General features: G+C 39.4%; 3 protein-coding genes and 1 pseudogene across 4 annotated transcripts in view; 2 read left to right on the top strand and 2 right to left on the bottom strand.

Moving 5' to 3' along the window:
* lingo4b (leucine rich repeat and Ig domain containing 4b) overlaps positions 1 to 26,736 on the bottom strand; it is a 363,055-nt gene that overhangs the window by 179,912 nt on the left and 156,407 nt on the right. The window lies entirely within an intron of this gene.
* LOC146972638 (protein S100-A1-like) lies at positions 8,339 to 9,253 on the top strand. Its single transcript, XM_085803044.1, has 2 exons — positions 8,339 to 8,507; positions 8,967 to 9,253. Exons 1-2 carry the CDS (start codon positions 8,358 to 8,360, stop codon positions 9,126 to 9,128), a joined length of 312 nt encoding a protein of 103 aa, XP_085659170.1. The 5' UTR covers positions 8,339 to 8,357; the 3' UTR covers positions 9,129 to 9,253.
* Positions 15,224 to 17,089, bottom strand: LOC146972637 (protein S100-A1 pseudogene; annotated as a pseudogene). The gene is made up of 3 exons (XR_015037895.1): positions 17,042 to 17,089; positions 16,136 to 16,313; positions 15,224 to 15,358 (listed from the first exon to the last, which is right to left on the bottom strand). The product of XR_015037895.1 is annotated as a protein S100-A1 pseudogene (transcript).
* On the top strand, positions 19,144 to 25,072 carry LOC146972636 (GTPase IMAP family member 7-like). The gene is made up of 2 exons (XM_085803236.1): positions 19,144 to 19,165; positions 24,066 to 25,072. The coding sequence occupies exons 1-2, from the start codon at positions 19,144 to 19,146 to the stop codon at positions 25,070 to 25,072; spliced, it is 1,029 nt and encodes a 342-aa protein (XP_085659362.1).

Genomic DNA, 26,736 nt, shown 5'->3' with positions numbered 1-26,736 from the left:
TGTTGTTCATAAGAAGAAAGACTAACGGCTAAACTAACTGTGGGAACATAACACACAGACCATGTATGTTGACAAGGCTTAAAGGTGGGTTTCTCTCTTTGAACAGCTTCACCTGCTTTGACAGGAACAAGCAGAGGGACGCAGGTGGACCGAGAACTCAGAGGCCAGAAAGTAAAGATAAGGAGCATTTAGTCAACGTTACTTACATTAAGGATTAGGGTTAACCTCTGTGGAGGAAGGTTAACGCTCGACAACATAAAGCTCAATCTTTCAAGTTCATAATACACATTCTTCCACAGGCGCTGGCCTTTTAGTCTGCCCTCCATCTGCTGTGGACTTTAACGTAGCGTCATCGGCGTCTTGTGGTTTTGCGGTCTTCAGCTCTCACTTTGTTGGTGTCGTAACCCGCGGTGTGTTGCTCAACAGCTGAGGGAAACACTGAGGGGAGCGGCGAGAGGGCTGGGTGGAGTGGGTGGTGGGGGGCTTTCTGTCTGGGCGGAGGGCAAACTCCCGGCTCGATAAGAAAGGTGAGAGGTAAACATTGACCTACAGTCCTATCGCTGCTTGTCCAGGTCCATCTTTCACTAGAGAAACTATGCAAACAGCAGGGATGCACTGATAACTCTCTTTCACTCTGAGCAGTAAACTTTAAGTATCGTCTGATAACGTGGACCGGAGACCAGGCGCCACAGTTTCTGCCTTCATTTAAGGATGTCGGCGGAAAAAAAAATGAGCCACATGATCCGTGAGGAATGGTTCTCAAATGTTTCACTTTCATTGTCAGGTTCAATTCATTGAATAATCTGATCTGATAATAAGAATACATCCATCTACATTCATACTGCTTTACTTGACTCTACAAGCTTTTGGTACCAGACACCACTGCAGTTTTTCTCTGCAGATACCTGAGTTGTTTTGGGTTGATGATGAGGTAACGTTGGAATGGTTCTTCAGAAAAGAAGTCTTTACTATAGCTACTTCCATGAAAGTGCCTGGTCAAAAAGAAAAAGTGAATTATTTACGTGAATTCCATGTGGTTTTTGTTTTTGTTTTGTTTTGTCTGTGCTCTGATGATTTTGTTTGTTGTCTAAATATGAAATGTGTCTTGTAAGCCCTTATAGGCTGGGTGCCTTAATTGGTGCATGACACTTAAATAAATATAAATTCATTCAATTAATTCATACAGTAGCATCCCTCCAATGTAGAGTTGTTACTGTAGTGTATGCAGCATGCTCATGGAGAATAAAGTAATATCTGGCACAACTTCACCAATTAACCCTCATGTTATGTTCTAAGTTTATCTTGAAGTTATCTCTTGAAAATGTAGTTAATGTGATGAGACTGACCTAGAAGATTCCACGACTTTGTCTACAAAGAGGATTTCAACAGAGAACATGAATTGTATTTATTTGCAAACAACTTTGTGCTTTTTATTCAAGTTTTGTACATTCTTGTTGTGCCGGTCAAAAATGGCCGGCCATTAGAAATGAATGGGGGAACTACAATTGGTGTAAAAAACTGAGCAAACTGAGAAGTACATCCTCATTGGTCAGATGCCATTAGCTCAGATGAATGAGGCATACAGTACAGGCCATAAATAACAGATTTTATGATAAGTCTTAATAGAGCGGCCATTTTGGACCAGGAACACAAAATTATTTAACATGAAATGAAACACAACATGAGGGTTAACACAGTGCATAGAGAACAGAGGAAACTTGAAAAAGAACAAAAAGCTCCGGCAACACTTCAGCTTGTAGCCTTCATCAGGGTCATCCCAATGGAAAACCAATCAAAGGCCGTTAAGAGTCAAACTAGACGGTTGATTGAAAGATGTCTTACCTCCAGAAAAATGAGAATGTCAATGGCAATTTTGCTTTGCCTGAGAATTCAAAGATGGATTGCCATGAAATTTTCAACATTCGAACCCCTTCCCACCCCCCCGATTTTTCCATCTTGTGCAAGATATTCACTGAAGTATCTCTGCATCTTATGACTCGTCCTGTGATGTGGCTGACAATACAAACCCAACAGTCACGGATGGATAAGGAGATTATTGATAGTTTAGTTTAGTTTATTAGTTTAATAAGGGACAATGTGCAATTACATTAATCATTTAAAGGAAAAAATGAAAAGATGGTTGCACCAGTTAGCTCCCAGCTAATTTCCATCTGTAGTCCCTACACATAACATAAAAGTAATAAAATACACAGAATACAAGCTATTATACAAAGATGATGACAATTGATGACATATTGGAGGAAATTCACTTTAAAAATTGAGGTCTTTGTTCCCAAACCTCATCTTACAGAGCTAAGTATATGTTATATAAACAGGGTTCCTACACATTTGAAAAAAAAAATTCAAATAATTTGTGACATTTGAGTAATTAGATGTGTATCATGTAAATAGATTTTGCAATTAATCATTTGTTTTCATTATTCTGAATCTGTATGCCATTATGTCACCAATTAATTTACAGGAGACTGTAGATACGTACAATAGCGCATACAAAACAAATAACCCAAATAACTTCAGATAAGACCAACCACAGATAAATAGACAGCATTTCCATACAATATTTTCCATTTTCTATACATCTTCTACGGAGCCCAGGATATGACATGCAAGAAAAAAATCATAATTTGGCCACAAATTAGTATTTAGTGGGAACAAATTAATATTTCGTGGCCACAAATTATGATTTTTTTCTTGCATGTCATATCCCGGGCTCCGTAATTTCCAGACCTGGAAATGCATTAAATCAAATTCCATACTTTTCCATACCTGTGTAGGAACCCTGTTAATAAAAACATGTAATAAAACAAAATCACTGCTTTAAGACTTTCCATGACATTTCTTGTGTCGGCCTGATGCAGTGAGCAAAGAGAGGCTGAAGCTGTAAAACCGCAGAATAAGGTTTTACTTCATTTCAAACAAAAGAGAGGAGGTAATACAAGATGACCTGATGGGTCTGTTAATGTCTAACTGGATCGGTACACACGTAGACACCCACTCTGCCCTGCGACATGAGGCTCATGTAAACCTGTAAGCAAACACATGGATGTGCACATAAAAAGGACGTTTGTACACAAATACGTTACTAGAAGAATCTTCCATTCAGGCCACTTTTACAACCCCTCCATACATGACGATCATTTGAGTCATTTATCAATCACTGGAAGAAAGTTTAATGAATCTATTCACCACGGTTCTTTTTTTCAAACTCTTTGTCCAAACAGCCTCCGCCTGGATCGGCCCGCTGTTTAAGTATGTGTGCAGGTTATGTTTACAACCTTGTAACAAGCCTCATGGTTGGTTTCACACACACACACACACACACACACAACTTTATTACACGGTGATGTCGGAGACCACACACTCGTGCATACGTGTGTAAACACTCTTTTTTTTAACAACTGCTGAAAGCTCCAAACATTGCAGTCAGGATATTGAATTTCTCCACGACTCTCACTGTTAATAAGATCCATACAACACATTTCCTGTCCATCTCAGCTGTAAACACACATACACATACACACACACGTTATCCTGCTAACATGTGGCACCATAATGTTTGACTAAGACCTGTACACGATGCAGGCTGTTTGACTTGATGCCACGTGAAACAAACTTGGGAGAAGAGACGCTTCAAAACCACTGCGAGTTTTAATCTTGTTTGCAGAGAAATTTGCATGAAACACACAGTTTGTAGCTGAATTTGATAGAGCAGTGAAGCGTAAACACATAGGACCAGAGATGATTTCAACTGACCTGATACATGAGGAACCAACCAGCATGCAAATGCGGTCTACTACTAGCAAGGAAATTAGATATTTTATTCCAGAGGCAAAAGACAATCCAAAATACAACATAATGTGATTTTGTGAGGGAATTAAACACACACTAAGTATGATGACAAGTTAATGCATGAAGAAAAATGCAATTTTACCACCAAGATTATTCTTTTGCATCGAATTAAAACTTGATTTAGACTAATCTAAACTATTTTCCCCAGATTTGTTAATGATTTACAAATAAAATGAATTATATTAAATTGGAGACGTGCATATTTTGAATTTCTTCCAGTGGGGGTAGGCTTTAGTGCCACTTTAGTGTTTTTCTAACTTTCCTGTATTTATCTTATACCCTTTAACATGCTGCATGTCACATTTTATACTATAAGATGGAAATTTTCACCATTGTGGCCAAAATGTTGAGGACTAATACAAGAAGAAATACCTTACCTGCATCACATAGTTTGTCCACCAGAGGGAGTTGACAAGTTTGTCTTCAACTACCAACTGTTTCCACTTTCTGATGTTATTTATACGTCAAATATATTAATAATAAAATGTGCTGATGGGCAAACATGTATTTTTGCCAATGAATCTGCTTTCCATCTTGTTTTTTTCACTTGTTCAGTGATTAAGTGAGGATTATGGGACCATCCATGAATTCACATCCATGGAGAGAGAAAAACTTTTTTTTTTGTTTAATGAAACTTCATATTATGAATCACACTCATCTTAATCTGCGACCTTCATCAACAGCAGCAGGGGTTCAGGTTAGCAGGGTCTCTGTGAGGACAGTTGGCCATCATCAAGTCTCTGACTCTATCTGCTGGTCACCGGCTGTAACTGCAGGATTTGTCCTATTATTGAAACTGAGAACTAAAGTTTGGGCTAATTCCAAATTTACAGAAGATAGATGTTGAAACATGTACGCACTTTAACCTTTGAGAATTAGTTCATAACTACTTGTTTGCTGAAATGAGTGTGTATTATTCCTGCAGTTTTGTCAGCTTCACTTTACCCTGCCAATCTCTTGTCTCATGTCAATCTCATGTCCTTCTGAATTTGCATCAGGGAGGCCACTGAAATCATGCAGGCCAATGATACATGTGCATTTCCCACCACAAGAGGGTACCCTCAATAACCCTTGAGAAGCCTATCTGAATTTGTGTCTTTGGTTTTGGAGAGATATTATTTTATTGTATAGCTACATTTCAGCTGTAAAGTATGTAGGCTATCATTAAAGACTCAGATGGAATCATGTAATGTCGACAATATAATGTATTTATCCTCAATAAATGTTATAGATGAGATGCTGAGGCAATGGAAAAAGTGTTGATTATGTTAATTAATATGTTGGTTGATGGTTTCAAATAACGATTCCTGCCTTCTACGTGTGCTGAGATTAGATTAGAACTGCAAAGTTTGCCTATGTTTAAAGGGATAGTTCAACATTTTGGCAAATTGGCCCATTGCCACAATCCCTATAGTTTAGGAGTAGGTTTGCTACCTTTAATTGTCGGTGCAAGCTGTTTTTAGAATGACGGAGCAGAGCCACAAGCTGCTCAGAGCTATGCTGGAGGCATTTCTTGGTTTCCCTAATCAAGCTCATCAAATACACAATCGAACAACTCCAAAATGCTCTGGTGGACAAGTTGTGACCTGCACATTCACCACGCTATGAGATAATAAAGGAACATTATGAGACAGAGTTGTTTTGGAGGCAAATGCAAAGACTGCTTGCTGTAAAACTGCCTCAGACAGAAAAGCGCATCAGCGGTTTTGCATTAATTTACCTATAAAACAACCTAATAACGTTCCGTTATTATTTTATAGCGTGGTAAATGTGAAAGTCACAACATAAGATCACCTTATAAAGTAATGGCTGACATGTGAGCAAACAGCACTGAGGTAACCAAGATGGACCATAATGCAAATGTTGTGATACATACATGCAACAAATTAGCTTGGCTACCACAATATAGCAATGTGTTTTTAGATGATGGCTCTTATCTCATGTGTGTGATGTCTGGTGTCCCAGGGCTTTTGAATGCATCATATGAGCTTCCTCTACTAAAAGCATTTCTTTTTTTCCATACTCAAAGGACACTCTTTGTCCAAGTTGACTCAAAGTAAATTCATGCAAAACAGCTGATGCGCTTTCCCGTTGGGGGCAGTTTCGGCAAACAGTCTCTGCATTTGTCTCGAAAACGACTCGTCTGTCTCGTAACGTTCTGTTTTTATCTCATAGCGTGGTGAATGTGCAGGTCACAACTTGTCCACCAGAGTGTTTTGGAGTTGTTGGATTGTGTATTTGATGAGTTTGATGAGGGAAACCAAGAAATCCCATTAGCCTCCGCAGCATAGCTCTGAACAGCTCGCCGCTCTGCTCCGCCGTTCTAAAAATAGCTTGCACCGACAATTAAAGGAAACAATATGTACTGCTATGACTATAGGGATTATGGCAATGGGCCAATTTGCCAAAATGTTGAACTATCCCTTTAAGCCTCTGAGCCGATGTATCAGTTTTGAAATACATTTTTCACATTAAATCAGATCTTATATACATTAAGCCTATACAGTAAATATGAAAGCAAGATAATGTTTTTCTATGGATACTACCCCACACTGGAAGTCTGCAGCCACACCCCTCTGGAATTTCCTGCATATTTCTCTGGGTTAACTTTCACTGATACCTCTTTTATCTGTATCTGTTTGTATACAGTTACAGTTGGTATACAGTAACTATTACCTTATTCAAAAGTGTCTACATTTGCAGTATTTTTACGTTAGGCACATATAATTGTCACAAAGGCCCATTAACCAGATTATGTAAGGAAATAACAAGACAAGACAAGACAAGCATAAAAACACCCTCTGTCCTTACAAAACCTCTCAAGAAAAAACAAACAAACGGAGAAACCTCAGACCAGACAGAAGAAAAAGGCAATGAATCCCATATATAATGTTAATTTTGAGAGCCATCTGTCCGCAAGTGTCTTGACACCACAACCTTTGTTTCCTTTGAGTTTCTGCATGAACGGCCGTCAGATGAGACGCTGCTACGGACAGTTCATTACTTTGTGTGCTACCCTACCATTTATCATGGATTGTATTGTGAACCGTCAGTTAGAGGGCTATTTTTTTACCCTTACATAGTTGTTTGCCCCACCTGTGTTAATGGAAACAAAGCCACTCCTGAACTGGTGTTTGTGTTGAGCTTTACTGAGGAGAGCTTTCAAAAACAATAGTAGGACAGAGGGCACGATACACACATTGGGAAATCATTGGAGTATCATTTATCCATTAGAGCGTTCATTTTCTTGCAACACATAGTCAAAGTCAAATTCTACTACCTTTCTTGTTTTTTTTTTGGTATGTGATAAACGTACATAATCACCTCGGCCCCACCCACAGCTTGAAACAGTCGACAGAAATAAAGCACAAGCTTTCTGGAGCTGTCGTGTTATTATGTAAGTACAGTATATACCTGTATATTTCAGACCAGATGTAGTGAGGCGTTTGAGGATTCTTGGTTGATGAAGTTACAATTGCATATTTATGAATAGCCTATTTTAGAACTGGAAAGTATATTAATTTACATTTGGAACCAATAGGAAATGTGTGAGCAATTTGCGATAAATTGTGATTATAAACATTTTTAGTTGGTGATTTTATTGGTGCAATCATGCACTTACTGTAGCTAAGGTGTGGCTTGTGCATTTTAAATGCAACACAATTGATGTTCAGTCAGTCCACACCTTGATCCTGACTGACTGGTTTTGGTAGGGCTGCACCTCGGTGCGTGTGACCCTCATACATACATACAGTAGATACCACAGAGATCCCATCTAACACAGGTGTGGCTGCAGAGACAGGTGTTTTTATTCAAGTGATCCAAAACCTGCTTGTTCAGCTCATGAAGCATGCCAAAGGGCTCACACAACTGACCAATCAGATCACTGGAAAGATGGAACCACCCCATCAAAGGGCTGTGTGTTTTAACCTTTACTCACTCAGGGTATTTTGTTTGTAGATTTGTATTACCGGTATTTATATATATATATACACAAATGCATAGATATCTGTTTGTTTTATTTATCTTTTCTATAGTTAGCTTTAATTTTTCATGCAAAATACAGGATATACCTTAAAACATTATAGCTATACAGTATTGTTTGATGACTCACTAGTCTGCTGCACACACCTAAATTCTTTGCATATGCTCCTAAACGGGGTCTGTTGTTATGTAGTGTTTGCAGCAGTCCACCGACAGCTGTAGCAACAGGTGAGTCACCTGGCATAAAGTGGGAGGGGCCTGTGTTTTCAATAGTGAGAGCAGTCCATATAACCGGTGTAAGGCGAGAGCTCATTCCACTTCTTTCTCTTCTTCCATCACTTTTCTTCTGGTGAGTTCCTGCTCTTAGTTTTCTGTTGCATCGTGCTGGGTTGAACTTAACATGATTATAGCAAGAGATCTCAAAATGTCATTTTTTTGTAACTAATGTGGGCATTTGTTGAATTGAACCGTCTTTCCAGGCTTTCACGGCAAAACAGACAAAAATGGCAGGACAATTCACCAAGGGAGAAGTGTGTATGGGCGGCCTCATCATGATGTTCATGGAGCATGCATCAAAAGACGACGACAGTGATCACCTGAGCAAAGCTGAGGTGAAGGAGATGCTGGAGAAGGAGTTCCCCCACTTCGTCGAAGTGAGTTTTCTTCCTTTCACATTTTGTCAGTGCAAGATTCAGATTTAACAAACTTAAAGAGTCGGAGAAGTTTCAGGAAGCTACAGTACATGCTAAAACTAATGGTACCTTACCTTTGCACCATTCCTTTACTGTGGTTTGGGTGTGTCCAAATTTGGGGGATTCATTTTAAGAACTTAAGTATCACTATAGGAATTAAGGTCTGTTCATGTTGCATTCATAAAGCATCTTTACCTTAGTCTGGTTTCCACTGAGCAACATTAAAATTCTGTATAAGTGGCATCACAAACCTATTTAAAGGGATATTCCGACGTAAGTTTAACCCATGGTCTAACTAACACACTGTGACACCGAGTAAGACCCCCCCTTGAGAGATTGTATCCCTTTAAGGCACAGGTGTATAATTTGGGAAACAAATTCCAGTTTGGTTTAACTTTCATTACGATTCTTCTGTTTTAGGGAGGTGATAGCAAGGAAATGGTTGACCAGATCATGGCTGGTCTGGACGCCAACATGGATGGTAAAATGGACTTCCAGGAGTTTATTTGTCTGATCGGTTCAGTGGCCATTATCTGCAAGATGATGATCGAAGAGAACTGCAAGGGGAAGTGCCCGAAGTAAACATCAACACCAGTAACCATAGTAACAGTGTTCATCATGTTACATATGTAAAGGTTTTGGTTGTAACTTCAATCATTGCCAATGAGTTTTGTGTCATTGTGTCAATAAAGATCCTGTTTGGACTGTACAGTGATGTCGTCAAATTGATTTTATTGATGCTTATTGAAGAAATGTGCCTTTTCAGGACAGTTTGCAACATCTGAAGCAAAAAGTACTAAATCCATTTAAAACTTAATTGAAAATAGTCAGAAAAGAGAAATGTTATACCTCAATGATATGAGACTATTTGACACAGACTCTGACCTGTCTGGTTCAGTAGGCAACACAGGCTTTTTATGCAACAGTACAAATTTCTGAAGCATTTCATGTCTCATCTTTGAACAAATAATAATTTAAAAAAAGATTGGTCTGATCATAATTGCAATAAAAACACAGCAATTTTAAGTTCCTCTTGTCAGCACATGCAAGAATAAAAAAAGACTGGAGTCATTACTCTTTGCTCTTCGATGAAGCTTAGGGTTTCTGTACAGATTGAATTGCATAATCAGTACATGAGGTTCCGAGCGACTGATTGCTAGACAAAGGACAAACAAAACACAGTTCCTATGATGTGGATCGCTGATCAAAACCAATCGGGTTCCAGGAGCAATCCCTCCACTGACTGAAGTCCTAATCCCACCTTCTTCACACCTTCTTTTGTCCAATTACCTGGTTGCATTGCTTCTTTGTAAGACAACACCCAACTTTACTTGTTCCTGCCAGACAACCGTGGATCTTGCCGTGGCTACAATAATAAATGATAATTTGGGTATGGAAACGACCTGGTTTGGTTTCATCATTGTATGTGGTGGCTCTCTGCTGCCATCTAGTGGTGGCAGAGTAGACCTGTAAGCACTATAGACTTAGTGCCATACAGTATGGTATGTATGCTGTGCCACAACACCGGTAATTGTGTTGCATAAATAGCGGTCAGACAAGCTGTGCTCGGTTTCGCCTTTCTGCCTGGAAGGAGTTGAAGGAGTTTACACACGTTTGTGAAAGAAATATCAATGCCTCCAACATCTCGCAAAAGGGAGTTTAAAATTTGAAAAGAAATCCATAGTTTAGTATTTGGCATTAAATCTAGTTCTTCTAATGGTTGGGATATGAACCACAATATACACCTCTCTCATTAGATGTTTGATTGCTCTTTTCTGTCTATTAGATGACACCAATCATAACACATTTACAAACCACTGGTAGGAATGCAGTCTACAACTTTTGCTGTATAACTGGGAGTTTGTGTTACTACAACAATTTTCTAGACTTCATCAGTCTCTATCTGGAAGATGCAATTGATGGTTCTTTGTCAGGTGCAGATCATTAAGTAAACTCAGCCATAGTTTTGTGTCACATTTTATTTCATGTTTTATTTGATTAGGTTAATAGGCAACCACTTGACCCTGCACGACCAAGTTGTTTAGCTAATAGATGTTTGATGCCATTTTTTCCATGTCCATCCTGACACCACTAGGTGGCAGCAGAGAGACACTGCACAGGCTGTTCATGCATTCAGAGGTCCAGTTTTATTGAAGAAAAGTTGACAGATTGGTGGTGATGAATTTAAAAAAAGAGGCTTCTCCTCTAATTTTGAGAATAGCAACACAAACTAGAGAATGCATTTCCTGAAGGAAATACGTGTGAATGCTGAAAGCTGAATGAGCTGAATAAATGGTTGAAACAATGCTGAACTAAGTGAAGTGCTGAAGAAAGCTTGACAAGATAAAACAATATCTGAAGAGTAAAAGTAAAACATGTAAGAAGGAGGCTGTGCGAGATAGTTGGAAATTACTTTACTTACTTACTTACAACACAAACAAGTAAACAGTATTTACAGTCCACAATTATATGATCCCAAAAAAGTAACAAATGCGAGATACACCGTACACTTAAGATCTGCTGATAAAGACTTGTCAGACTCTTTCCACTGTAAATGCTTCATACTGGATTGGAGTTGTTTCTTTACTGTGTGTTACTAAATTTAATGACATAACTGAGCAATCTGGGAAAAATAGGATGAAAAGGAAGTCTTCTGTACAAAGAAAAATAACATATAAGGTTAGATCCGACAAGATTCAAGATTCATTTACTGTCGTTCTAGAACAAGTTTTCACATTGAGAGAATCCAATTTGTACACATGTTCAGCAATGGTTTAAAGTGACAGTAGAAAAACAAATTAAAAAGATAGAAAAAAATATATAAATTATAAAGCCCAGAGCAGCAGCAGCAGTATAGGGTGCAGAGGAGAAGAAGCAGTGATAGTAAAAAGGTCTGTGTATAACCACTGTTGTTCAGATAAGTTTAGTAACTAGATGTGAACAGACAGGTTTTCACTTATGGCACTTGTGATTGCAGCACTCATTGTCCTGGAGTTTGCAGACAGTAGTCATTAAAGCGACCAGAGTCATAAACTCCTGGAAGTCCATTTTCCCATCATCGTCGAAATCCAGGCTGCTCATAAGCTGCTCGACCACTGATTTGTTATTAGTTTCCTAAAAAAACAGGAGAATCATAATATGAATCAAACCAAGCAGCTACTAGTTCCAGCCACAGAACAATCTCACCTGAGCGACTGCATCACATGTCAAATGCCTTAAATACTTTTCTGACTTGATTTGTTTAAACGAGTCAGGCAGCTTCAGGACAGCAGGACAAAGATGGAGTTGATGAAAGCCTGACAGAACCACATACCGAACCAACGGCTTCCACTAGTTCACCTGTGACTCCTGAACAGCAGGTTAGTCCACTTACAATAGTCACCAAACTGACTTACAATCCTCTTGCACTAGATGTAGCACTTACAAAATGTCTCCTATTGCTTCAGGTAAAAGCATCAGCCAAATGACAAACTGTAATTAGCACGGCTATACTATCAGGTTTAACATTTAGCTTCCTGCATGCTGGAATCTGAACTGCAAATGACAAGGGGTCATTTTGAGACGATACACAGTAGCTTATGTCATGTTGCTTCGTTTGACAAACAAGTAGGTGGTAACTATCTACCAAACTTTGTAAATAGAAAATATATAGGGTAGGATCAAGGTACCCCATGTCTTCATACAGTAACTGCAAACCAATCAGAAACTGATGATCTTTCTAAAATATATTGTCTATATCCAAAGTCTGATTAAGCTGCAGAGCTCCACTGTTGTCCAACAAACCTATAGAATAGTGTCCAAGTAAAACATATACTCGTATTTGAGTTCCTTTACAAGTGAAACCATTGTTTTGAAATGTTTTAAAGAAAGCAGTCATTTAGTATGACTCAGAGAAAATGAAGAAACAATAAAGAGAAACAACTCACGTCGATGAAGTGGCAGAACTCCTTCTGTATCAGAGCCTTCCCCTCCTTTTTGCTCAGGTGATCTTTGTCGCCGTCTTGTGAGGCGTACTTGTTGAACAGTTTGATGAGGTCCAACATGCACTTCTCTCCTTGGGTACACATTGTTTTTCTTTTTGGTTTATTCTCTTGCAGTCAGAGCCTGGATAGACAAATCAATTCCATTAACAGACAACATACTGTGGGGGTATGCTAAAAGTATTATCTCTTATTGTGGCAAAGGAGGAGGAGACAGTTTTGTAGGACTTAAGTCAAATAAAACATGACCGATGTTGATGATAATTATTGAGCATAAACCATGAATATCTCATATCAGTTGTCCTCCTAGCTTTAAACTGTCTATGTTTTTGTTTTGTGTAACTGGAGTTAATTCAGATCCTTTAAGTTGCTGAGTGAGTTGGATATCGACTATCAAAGCTTGTGTTGAGTTGGTTACATAAACAGTACAGAGCCTCTAAAGGCTGAACTGAAAAAAATCCTAATAATCTGTCACATTTATCAACTCATTCTTCTTTGAAAATCTTAGAAACCGCCAACAAGCAAGAGGAATAATTATTTTTCTGTAATATATTTTTAAAAAACACAATTAGAGAACAAAAAACAGGAACTCACCAGAACAATGGAAGAAGATCAGTATCTCCAGCTTCACTAATCTCACCGGTAATACTGGCTCCTTCTTGAGAGGACCGACTCCTCCCTTTCCACATGCCGTGGTGTAGTTGTGCCGAGAGTCAGATGTAGGGATACACTCTTGCATACTCTTTTTTTTTAAGTGGTCAATCCAGTAAAGGCCAAATAAATATGTGAAATAAACAAAAAATGAGCCTGAGGGTAATACCACAGTGTTCATCATGTTACAGATGTAAAGGTTTTGGTTGTAACTTCAATCATTGCCAATGAGTTTTATGTCATTGTGTCAATAATCTTGTTTTTCTTTTTCTACCAGGAAAAAGTTGGTTGCTGCCACTTTCCTCCCTGTACTTGATTATGCTGTTTTAAGTATACTTAAAACAGCATACTTACTTTAAGTAAGTATGCTGCACCTGCTGCTTGGAATGCACTGCAGAAAACTCTAAAGGAGCTGATCAACCTTGGATCTTTGAAAACTCGTGTGAGAGAAATTGGAGCAGCTTCATACCGCACTTGTTCTTGTTTTAATGTGAATCCGAACTTTTAGTCCTGTTGCTTTTATCTTGTATTGTATTTATCTGTGTGTTGTGTGATTTCTGTGTCATGTAAGTGTAGTAACTTTTCTGCTGCTGTCTTGGCCAGGCTTCCCTTGAAAAAGAGGCCATTGTGTCTCAATGGGACCGACCTGGTTAAATAAAGGCAAAATAAATAAATAAATAAAAAATAAAGATTCTGTTTGGACTGCACACTGGTGTCGTCAAAGTTATTTAATTGAGGCTAATAAAAAAAGTGCCTTTTCCAGACAGTTTGCGACATCTGAAGCCAAAAGTAGTGAATCACTTTCACAGACTAGATCTGAATTGATAATAGTGCGGAAAGAGCAGCGTTTCACCTCAGAGATATGAAACTATTTGGCACAATCAGACTCTGACCTGTCTGGTTCAGTAGGCAACAGAGGCTTTTTTATGCAACAGTAAACATTTCTGAAGCATTTCATGAATGTGCCAGCATGTCAGTCTCGCCTTTGAGCAGATAAATAAAAAAGATTGGTCTTATCAACATTGCAATTGTGTCAGGACAAAGGAGGGCTCGGGCGGGGTTTGAACCCCCGTTGATTTAGGTATGAAAACGGACTGGTTTGGTATGTAGAAAGAATGGTGGTTCATCATTGTATATGGTGGCTCCCTGCTGCCATCTAGCGGTGGCAGAGTAGACCTGTACTGTAGACTTTGTGATAACACCTTCAGCATCTCGCAAAAGAGTTTTTAAAATTTCACAATTTTCTTTATTTGAGGGACAAAGAAATCCATAGTTTAGTACTTGGCATGAGGCCTCTACCAGATGAACTACAGTATAAACTATGAATCTACACCTCTCTGATCAGATGTCTGGTTGCTCTTTTCTGTCCGTTAGATGACGCCAATCATGATATATATATTTACAAAGCACTGATGGGAGTATAACTTTTGTTGTATCACTGGGAGTTTGTGTTACTACAACATTTTTTCTAGATTTCATCAACGTCTCTATCTGGAAGATGCAATTGATGGCTCTTGGTCAGGTGCAGTAAACTCAGCCATAGTTTTGTGTCACATTTTATTTCATGCTTTATTTGATTAGGTTCATGAGCAACCGCTTGTCCCTGCACGACCAAGTTGTGTAGCTAATGGATGTTTGATGCCCTTTTTTTTCCATGTCCATCCTGACAGAGAGACACTACACAGGCTGTTGTTCATGCATTCAGAGGTCCAGTTTTATTGAAGAAAAGTTGACAGATTGGTGGTGATGAATTAAAAGAAAAGGCTTCTCCTCTAAGTTTGAGAATAGCAACACAAACAAGTAAACATATTAGTTACATTCCATGATTATTCCTGTAATCTCAAAAAATAAGAAATACGCCGTACACTTAAGGGTGCAGAAGAGAAGAAGCAGTGAGTTAGTCAATCTCCAGCCATACTGTAGTGATGCATCTTTAGCAATATTACAAATTGCAGCATAAACAACCAAAACTTTTCAATTTATAACAAGTACTGTTCAGAGAAGTTTAGTAACTAGTTGTAAACAGACAGGTTTTCACTTATGGCACTAAATGGGCTTCTGTTTGCAGGCAGTAGCCATTGTAGAGACCAGAGACATGAACTCCTGGAAGTCCAATTTCCCATCATCGTTGAAATCCAGGCTGCTCATAATCTGGTCGACCACTGATTTGTTAACAGTTTCCTAAAAAAAGAGGAGAATCATAACATTAAACCAAGCAGCAATTATTGTAGTTTCATACCATTGTTCGACAGCAGCCACAGAACAATCTCACTTGAGCGACTGCAGCACATGTCAAATGCCTTAAATACTTTTCTGACTGGATTTGTTAAACGGGTCAGGCAGCTTCAGGACAGCAGGACAAAGATGGAGTTGATGAAAGCCTGACAGAACCACATACCAAACTGACTTTAATCCCCTTGCACTAGATGTAGCACTTCATGTTAACAAAATGTCTACTAATACTTCAGGTAAAAGCATCAGCCAAATGACAATATAATTAGCACGGCTACTGTCAGGTTTAATATTTAACTTCCTGCATGTTGGAATCTGAACTGCTAATGACAAGGGGTCATTTTGAGACGATACACAGTAGCTATGTCATGTTGCTTCGTCTTAACTGTCAAAGAAAAACAAAATCCTGCCAGCCTTGTAATTGGAAATATTTAGTATGATCAAGGTGTAGTTACTAAGATTAGAGTACTCCACATGTCTTCATACAGCAACTGCAAACTAATCAGAAAGTGATGATCTTACTAAAAGCTATTGTCTATATCCAAAGTCTGATTAACCTGCAGAACTCCACTGTCCAACAAACCAATAAAATTGTGTCCAAGTAAAATATCTCCTCCTATTTGAGTTCCTTTCCAAGGGAAACCATTGTTTTGAAATATTTTGAAGACAGCAGTCATTGAGTATGATGCAGAAAAAATGAAGAAACATTAAAGAGAAACAACTCACATCGATGAAGTTGGGAAACTCCTTCTGTATCAGAGCCTTCCCCTCCTTTTTGCTCAGGTGATCTTTGTCGCAGTCTTGTGAGGCGTACTTGTTGAACAGTTTGATGAGGTCCAACATGCACTTCTCTCCTTGGGTACACATTGTTTTTCCTTTTGGTTTATTCTCTTGCAGTCAGAGCCTGGATGGACAAATCATTTCCGTTAAGTTAACACAATGCTTCTCAAAGTGGGGTCCTTGAGAGGGTTCAAGGGGGTCCCCAACTTTTTTCTTGAAATTTTACCAATGTTTTCAAGAATTTTTTTTACTATTTTCTTTCTTTCTTTCTTTTTTTTTAGAAATTCCGACACTTTTTCTGGATTTAAAAAAAAAACCTTTTTTGAGAAATCTTTCCACCTTTTTCTAGAATTGTTTTGTGAATTTTAGAATTTTTAAATTTAACTTATTTTAAATCTTTTTTAGAATTTTTTTAACACTTTTTCTAGACTTTTTAAAAACTTTTTTGAGAAGTTTTTTTTTTTTTTTTTAATTGTACCACATTTTTTTTCTAGAATTGTTTTTAAGAAATTGTTCCACTTTTTTCCAGAAATTTCTCTACAATATTTCCAAAATTTAACAGCATTGGCCCTAATTTGGATGCACATTGACTAAAAAAAGTGGAAAAGGAGGAGGAGACAGTTTTTTAGGACTGGGGCAAAATAAAACATAACCAATGTTGATGGTACATATTGATATCATTAATATTCAAGAAATATAAATCCCGATATATTATAAAGATAGGCTAATATAAAGAAGGGTTAAAAAAAATGTTAACAAGCTTTCATGTTTATCGACTCTTCTTTAAAATTTTTGCCATTATCTGCAATAGTTTTGAGAGATTAGATTAGAGAACAAAGAGCAGGAACTCACCAGAACAAGTGATGGAAGACGGTCAGTGGCTTCAGCTTCACTAATCTCACTGGTAACACCGACTCCTTTTTAAGAGGACTGACCCCTCCCCTTCCCACATGCCAGGTTACTCAGGTGTGACAAAGCAGGTTAGTGATGAAGACAGACAACATCATTTAACACTCAAGCACAGCATTTTTCAAACTGTGGGCAGCGTCGGGTGTTTTTCCATGGTGTCAGGTATGTTGCCCTGGGGAAAGCTAAATCAAAGACCCATATTGTCACCTGTGGAGTTCCCAATGGCTCGGTGTTAGGACCGACTCTTTTCACCTTATACCTGCTCCTTCTTGGTCATGTCATCAGTAGGCATGGGGTCATATTGTATCCAGAGTAAATTGAATCAATCAAATCAATCTGTGCCCCCCCGCCTCACCAGAGGCTGCCTTCATCAACTCTTGCTAACATTTCCATATTTCGCACATTCTGTGACATAAACTGTAAACTGTCTTGTCTGTAACAACATCTATTGCACGTCTGTCCGTCTTGGGTGAGGGATCCCTCCTCTGTTGCTCACCCTGAGGTTTCTCAGAAGGGTTTTCCTTGGAGTTTTTCCTCAGTCGATGTGAGGGTCTAAGGACAGAGGATGTTGTTACGATGCCATGTAAAGCCTTTGAGACAAACTGTTTGTAAAAACAGGCTATACAAATAAAATTGCCTTGGAGTGGATTTGGAGGTGGATTTTGCATAAAGCTGTGGTGTAGTTAGGGCTACAGATGTGAGGATACTTTTGAATTTATAAGTGGTCAATCCATGAAGGCCAAATAAACAATGTAGCAGGCTAATGTGGCACAGTGACCTGATGATAATAAACTGTCAGTGATAGCTGTTACCCTGACAACAAAATGAAACCTGCTACAGACTTGTGTGTTTGGAGAGGTATCTTCATTGTGTATAGTGTCTCTCTGCTGCCATCTAGTGCTAGCAGCGTAGACTTGTTAGTACAGCAGACTAACCAGTGCTCTGTTGTTGTGACACCAGAGAGCTTGTGTTTGTGTTTCTGGGGAATTTCTGCATGGCCGTAGGTAACCTTACCTGACTCACAGAGAGAGACACCGGAGCGGTCAGCTCTGGGAGAAATGATTGAAGTGGTGTCTGTTTAAAAACCTTCACCGCTGTTGTGTAGTGTGAGAAAGGATGGGGGGTCATCTCTGCGGCTATGACAGATAAGACTACACAAATACACACATTGTAACATCGTATATGATATATAAAGTTATGTACCGCTCTATTGATTAGCATTGTAAACAAATGCACATAGCCAGGAGGAGGGTATTAGCAAAACAGCTATAAGAAAAGTGACCGGACTTACATAGTTCCGCTTTAACTACCAAGCAGGTTTTACTGGTTTCAGAAATGAAAGAGAACTGTTGGCATGCTTATGTGAGATAATGAATTCAGGCTCAGAGTACATTATTAAACAAATTAGTCTCTCTTTGCTTGTGTTATCTGAGGTTTCTTCCAGCAGTGTATGTAAATAATGGTTCCCATATACAAACACAAATTAGTTTTGTAATAAGCTCCATGAAACAGCATTATATAAAACCGTTTCCCCTCCTCAACATCAAAGAATAGTTAGAGACATGAGTAGTTATTTGGTTGATAATGACGGCTATGTTTGCGATTCATGTATGTTTTTATTGTATTGTTGCATTGTTGTTTTTATTGTCTGTCTTTTATGTACTTTCAGTCACTATGGACCTCTGGTTGGTGTCCGTAATAAAGTTATTATTATTGTCAGGCAGAGAGGGATCATTCACTGTTCTATCTTACATTTGATAGGTGCAACTTATACCATCTGACTATTGCCTGGGTTTCAGCAGCTTTAACAATATATTTTCTGATAATATGATGATGTAACATTCAATGATACTCCTTTTGTCAGATGCACTATAGGGGCACCAGCTAAAACCTTTCCAAGGGCACCAAACTGGCTAGGGCCAGCTCTGTGACGTGTGCAAAGGGAGGGGACACGACCTGGCTTAAAAAAGATGAAAATGAAACTATTTGTCTAACTAGGAGCAACCGGGAAAATACTTCAGAACACCTGCTTATCAAAGACAAACATGGCCAGATACAGTCGCCTTGGTAAGAAGATCTACAACTTCTATATTTGTTTGTTTTGAAAGTGCTGATGTACTTCTCTTCTCTACATTAATTTCAGTTTGACATTAACTTTGTATACACTGTGATAAAGTTCAAGACAACCTGTTTATACAGAGTTTTACTCATAATTTTGCTGTTATTTACTTTTTCCACATGATGCAATATTTCTCTTTAGTGTGAAATCTGATGGAAAGAGACATTTTGTTAATTTCTTGATGATTGGGTGTTGGTGGTGGTGTTGGTGATCGTCACTGTGATGTTACTGATTATAGATATAACCACAGGAAAGAGCACATATCTTGATTTGCTCCCATCTCTCTGTCTCACCCTTTCATGGATAACCTCATAAAAGAGATGGACATTATCAGGAAATCCTTTCAAACAAGGACCTGTAACGAACACCCACAAAACTGCAACTGCAAGCCTCAACATACCAGAATAACTTCTTGCTATTCAGCTTCACTGAACCAACAGTATGTTCTGTGAAGGTGGTTATCACGTTTCCATCTATTCTGGGTAGAACCACAGATAAAACTTGATTGCAATACAATTATTATTATCATTTTATTTATTTTTTTTACAAATTATATAGCACCAAGTCATAATACACATGAACTCCTTTACAGCTTTACAGCTACACTTTGTTTTCTTATCTTAATGATGATGAATATTGTTACACCACTTACTGTACCACAGTCTGGTGTAGAAGAAGTGAAATTCATTTTGATCAGCAAGACTGGCAAAAAACAAACAAACACACAAGCTATTGTAGCATCCCGCCTAAATGATGGCCATGGGCCTTGACTGATGGTTCATAGTGTTTTTATTTCCGTGAACCTTATCACTCATGAATTCAACGTAAGAGCTAAAAATGAGAATAAACAAAGAAACCATTTATTTTATCTCTTTTTAGACCGTTGAGCTCATAGGCTTTTAGTAATTTATACAAACTCAAATCATGTATTTTTTAACTCAATGAAAATCACGTTTTTATAATTCATTTTAACACACAACCCTAACCTTGAGGCACGCCCTTTAGAACAGGGAGGAAAGAGGAAGAAGACCCGGCGGCTTGGACACTGTTCTATCTGATAAATAATTAGAGAACCAGTTTACAGCATGATTAGATAAGCCAATCTTGTGGAGTCGATCTGCCAGGATGACATGGTCGACTGTGTCAAACGCCTTTGACAAGTCTATAAAAAGAGCTGCACAATATTTCCGGCCGTCTAGTGCCTATGATGTCGTTTACCACTTTGACAGTAGCAGTTTGTCTACTGTGCTGTTTACGAAAACCAGACTGATATTGTGAGAGGAGACCATTAGCTATCGTAAACCAGCCTCTCGCGGAAGTGCATTTCATTTCATTCTAAGGGAGAGTCTGGCCTCATCCCGAGCCGGTCAGCTCGATGGGAGGACTGGGTGGCAGACTGGTCCATGGGAAGGGAGGGGAGGCCGGTCTAGCAGCAGGGGAAAGGGTGGGAGGGGGGGCGATGCAGGCGGCGGCTGGTGCAGAGAGATGGAGCTCCGGTGGATCTGCGGAAACACAGAGAGAGTGCGAGACACCAAGGCCAAACTACAAAGTACAACAGAAAATGACAGTTCAAAAATATACTGAGAAGAAGAGAGGAGGGGAGAGGAGAGGAGAGGAGAGGAGAGGAGAGGAGAGGAGAGGAGAGGAGAGGATAGGAGAGGAGAGGAGAGGAGAGGAGAGGAGAGATGAGGGGAGAGGAGAGGAGAGAAGAGGAGAGGAGAGGAGAGGGGAAGAGGAGAGGAGAGGAAGAAGATGAGAGGAGAGGAGAGGAGAGGAGAGGAGAGGAGAGGAGAGGAGAGGAGAGGAGAGAAGAGAAGAGAAGAGAAGAGAAGAGAAGAGAAGAGAAGAGAAGAGGAGGAGAGGGCTCTGTGTAACCAGATGTGTCCCCAGCAGTCTAAGCCTATAGCAGCGTAGCTATAAAATGGTTCAGAGCTACCTGAACCAGCCCTAACTAAAAGCCCTGTCATAAAGGAAGGTCTTAAGTCTAGACTTAAATGTAGTTAGAGTGTCTGCCTCTTTGACCCATGGAGAGAGCTGGTTCCACAGTAAAGGAGCCCGGTAACTGAAGGCTCTACCTCCCAGTCTGTTTTTAGAGATACTGGGAGTCACTAACAGACCTGCATTCTGGGAGCGGAGTGCTCTGGTAGGACAGTAAGGAATGATTAGTTCTTTCAGATAGGTTGGAGCTTTATCATTAAGAGCCTTATAAGTCAGCAGAAGGATTTTGAAGTCTATTCTAAATCCTACAGGAAGCCAGTGGAGAGAAGCTAAGGTGGGAGAGATGTGCTCTCTCTTCCTAACTCCTGTCAAAACCCTTGCTGCGGCATTCTGGACCAGCTGGAGACTCTTTAGAGAGTTTTTCGGACATCCTGACAGGAGAGAGTTGCAGTAGTCTAGCCTAGAAGTGATAAATGCATAGTTTCTCAGCATCACTCTGGGAGAGGATGTTCCTAATCTTAGTGATACTGCGCAGATGGAAGAAGGCGGTCCTAGTCACGTGTTTTATGTGGGAGCTAAAGGAAAGGTCCTGGTCAAAAATGACTCCAAGGTTCCTCACGGTTGTACTCGGGGTCAGGGTGATGCCATCTAGAGTAGCGATCTGATTAGAGAAAGTGTCCCTGAGATGTTTAGGTCCAAACACAATGACCTCAGTTTTATCTGAATTCAGTAGCAAGAAGTTAGAGGACATCCAGGATCTAATGTCTTTCAGACAGTCTTGCAGATTGATGAGGGGGCTTCTGTCATCTGGCTCCATGGACAAGTAGAGTTGCGTATCATCATCATCAGCGAGAGGCTGGTTTACGAGGCTAACCATTAGCAACATCAAAACACATTTAAGTTGTTCACTGACCAATTTTTCTAAAATTTTGGAGAGAACACACAATTTAGAGATCGGCCTATAGTTGTTAACTACAGAGGGATCACCACCTTTCAGCAGGGGAAGAACATAGGCAGTTAAATTAAAAATATGTTAAATTAAAAATATGACACAGAGGTTCTGCTATAAAGTCTGTAGCTGATCTCAAAAAGAAAGGCTCGAGATTGTCAGGTCCGGCAGATTTACTTAAATCCAAGTGCGGTAATGCCCTATGGACCTCGACTACATCAAAAGGAGTCAAATCAATCAAATCCTCGAGCCAAAACATTTATGGGTGGTGATTGCAGGCAAGCCCCTTGCGCATCAGATTGATGTGAGGACTCAAACAGAGATCCAGAAGAAACAAAGTGCTCGTTAAAATAATTAAGAATAGCTGGTTTGAATTAACCACGGAACCGACCTGGTAGCTAATGCTGATTAGCATGTACGCTAGCAAAACATAGTAGCCTAATATAACACCTTGGAAACATAAATGGCACCGCAATTTAACTCGGCGTTAAACCTTACATTACATTCAACAAACACAAACCTTGTGCCATATCAGCCAGGAGCTATTTAACCATAACTCTTGCTTTCTTCTCACTCAGTAGACGTGGGCCTACTTCTCTACTCACAGGCACCTTTACATGCCAACACACAGTACGGGAACTCGGGCCTCAGCTTTAAAGGTGCTATGTACCACAGCAACATCACTAAACAAAGCGCTTTCAAAATAAAACCCCCAAATTATCAGCAAGACGTAAGAAATAAGAAATAGGCTAAAAGCCTGGCCTTAAAGAATGTTTGTTAATAAATAAACATAATAACAACACATTTATGGAAATATTTTGCTCATACTAAAGGTAATTTACAGCCATCGAAGAAGCACCAGGCGCACATCCACTTTACATCCATATTTAGTGCAATGGTGTCCTCCTTGCCTCTCACAGATAATAGTTTAGTTAAAATACAGTAATCCACTTGTTTTGTCATTAAAAAAAATACATAGGCTACATTAAAACTTTTTGAAAATACCTACATTTAAAGCAAAATCTACATTACAAGAATTTTAAAAAAAATGTATTTATTTTTGAATAATTGTTTGGGCCTTTTTGCCATTATTAAATGGGTCAGTCAGTCGAGCTAGAATGGGGAAACATACAGTACAGGCAGTACATGATGGTCATGTTCGAGAGTCAAACCAGTGATCTGCACAAGGGCCATGGCCTACATGGGATGTGCTCTGTGACCACTCACCCACCAGAACACCACCACCACCCCCATATTGTTTTATCATTAACATTTTCAGACTTTTTTTTGACATATGCATGGAAATGGATTTTCCAGCTCCTCTGACTTCTGCACAAAACACACCTGTTCTTCTACAGCAGTCATTTGGAGAATGAAAGAGGTAGATGGATAGAGAGATAGGTGACTTAACCCATTTTCATTTAATATGTTTCTTATGCCAATGAAGTTAAGCAAAAAAAGTGTCATGCTGAAATAATACTTTTAACTTTTTTTTTTGGGGGGGGGGGGGGTTTAAAACAGGTCAACTGGACCCGCAACATAACAGGAGGGTTAAGAAGATAAAAGTACTGTAGATGGATTTAAGTCTATTTTACCATCAGCACTCCAACAACATGTGTGTCAGCAGTCTGTTTGCTGGGCAGATCTGTAGATGGAACAGTTTGTGTGACCTGTTGTGTGGAAATTTAAAAAGGAAACAGATTCATTAAACTGTACACACACACACCTGCAGCTATAGTGTCCCTTTATAAATCTCACAAAATAGATTCTGTTTGGTGGCCCAGGACTGGGGTCACTAACAAAAGAAAATGGTAATGAGTGGACAGGACAGCCACTCGCCCTGTTCTCTTCACAGATGAGAGCAGTTTCACACTGAGCCCATAGGTTCTGATTATGGTATGGTGATTTAATTTATTATGTTTTTACAACATCATTAATGTGTTTGTGAAATTCTCCAACAGAGGACGAGGAGATTGTGGAGTTAGTGGAGTTAGTGGAGGAATCTGAGGAGTCAGAGGAATCAGAGGAATCAGACCAACCAGACCAACCAGAGCAAGCAGGCCTCAGGATTGTGCTTATTGGGAAAACAGGAGCTGGAAAAAGTGCAACAGGAAATACCATATTAGGGAAGGATGTTTTTGAATCTAAACCAGGTTCTTCCACGGTGACAAGAAAGTGCAAAAAGAAAAAAGAAGTGTTTAATGGTGAAACACTGACAGTGGTTGATACTCCAGGTCTGTTTGACCCTGATAAACCCCCAGAGGAGGTGATTAAAGAAATCACTAAATCCATCTCAAAGGCTGCTCCAGGGCCTCATGCCTTCCTGTACGTGCTCCAGGTGGGCAGATTCACAAACGAAGAAGACGAAACAATGAAAAAGTTTCAGAAGGTGTTTGGAGAAGAGGCAACATCTTACACTATCGCCTTATTCACCCGAGGAGATGATCTGAATGACAAAGTTTCTATAGAAGATGTAATTGATGGAAACAAAGATCTCAAGACCTTCGTCGAGCAGTGTGGTGGATACCACGTTTTCAACAACAAAGAGAAAAATAAATCTCAGGTTCATGAGCTTCTGCAGAAGATCAAGACCATGGATAAGAACCATGGTGGACACTACACCACTACACTACTAGAAGAGGCTGAGAGAGCCATAAAAGAGGAGATGGAACTCCTTCAAAGAGAAAATCCAGATATGAAGCCTGAAGATGCCAGAAGAAGAGCAGAAAAAGATAATAAGTTTATACGAACAGTACTGAAGACTTTTTTTGGTGTTTTTACTGTTGCTGGTGGAGTAGCTGCTGGAGTAGCTGCTGGAATAGAAAGTGGAGTAGCTGTGGGAATGGTAGCGGGTCCACTAGGAATGGTAGCAGGAGCTCTCGTGGGAGCTTTGGTTGGAGTTGCAGTGACAGCAGGTGTACATAAAATACAGAAGAAGAAGAAGAGGAATCCACGTGCTACCCAGTGATAGTCATTAGCCATCATCAGCTCATTACAACATTATTAAAATGATATAATGGGAAAATAATCAGAGTAACCACTAGGAGTGTGCATTGGCACTGCCCTCACAATTCGATTCGATTACGATTCACCAGGTAACGATTTAATTCAATTCGATTCTACGATGCATTGCAATACATCAAAATTCTACTGCACACAACGAGGCAGTATAGATATACAAGCAGTCAGATATTGAACAACAGATTTTATTGGCTGTGTATTATCACTCTCCTGTATCTTTGCCGGAAATGCCCCCAGAAGTAAATGAAACTTCACAACTTTATTGTCCACTCGAGGCCAGAAAATAAAGAGTGACATAATCGATTATGGCACGTTGCCGCATCAATGCTGAATCGTGCATGCCCCGCATTGCGATGCATTGCTGAATCGATTATTGTTGACACCACTAGTAACCATGGGCAACATTTATTTGATGGCATGTTGCTTATTTTTTCATCATTGTCACTAGAAATCATCAAAAATTTAGTCTCACGAATCATTACCAGCATGTGATTTTTTTCTGTCTACATCTGTTATTATCTAATTATTTCAACCAATACTTAGTCAGAGACAGTAGGTAATCAACAAATGCTCAAGTTCACAGTTATGTGTTATGTTATTTGTTTATGTTTATGAGAATGAAGGGAGGGCAAATCCATTAAAACACTTTGTAAAACCATTCACAGAATGAACTAGACCACATGTAGCCTACTCATTTTTTTTTAAGTATATTTTTGGGGCTTTTTACTCTCAATTGATATTGTAGTCAAGGGAGACAGGAAATAGGGAGGCAGAGAGAGGGAGAATGATCTGCAGCCCGAGTTGGGATTCAATAAGGGGCTGGCTGCATGGGTGAAGGTACAAAGGATCGTCTTCTCCTTCAAAGAGAAAATCCAGATATGAAGCCTGAAGAGGCCAGAAGAAGAGCAGAAGAAGATAATGAGTTTATATGAACAGCACTGAAGACTTTTTTTGCTGTTGCTGTTGGAGTAGCTACTGGATTAGCTTCTGGAATAGAAGGTGGAGTAATTGTTGGAATGATAGTGGGTCCACTAGGAATGGCAGTGGGAGCTCTCGTGGGTGCTGTGGTTGGAGTTGTATTGACAAAAGCTATAGAGAAGAAGAAGAAGAAGAAGAAGAAAAATCCACATGTTACTCAGTGATAGTAATTAGCTATCATCTGGAAAATAATCATATGGTATAGGCAACATTTATTTGATCATTTACATTTATTGTTTATTTTTTCACCGGAGGTAGTTTTCTGCTAATGTTAGAAATCATCCAAATTTTTGTTTCACTAATCGTTATTCAACATGTGATTTTTTTTGTCTACATGTGTGTTACGACCCCAAACGACCACCATGTATATTCACGGGAGGCAACATAAGTGCGGAGACAGGAGTTACAAATGCACGTAAAAAGGTTTATTGTTACAAGCAGGAGGGATAAAACAAGCTGAGCAACGGAGGCGGCTGGACTGGCAGGCAAACTGAAACAAAAGGGAAAAGGAAAGGACGGCCACCGCAGCCAACCCACACAGGGCCGTCGGACAGGCACCGACCTTCTTCCCTATCCCTAACAGAACCAGAACCAGAACCTAAACCCTGAACAGAAACAAAACCGAATCAAAAG

This window comes from Trachurus japonicus, chromosome 16 (genome assembly GCF_045865225.1).
Source record: "Trachurus japonicus isolate A0001 chromosome 16, Traja_1.0".
NCBI classification, from domain to species: domain Eukaryota; kingdom Metazoa; phylum Chordata; class Actinopteri; order Carangiformes; family Carangidae; genus Trachurus; species Trachurus japonicus.
This window is presented reverse-complemented; position numbering and strand designations above follow the sequence as displayed.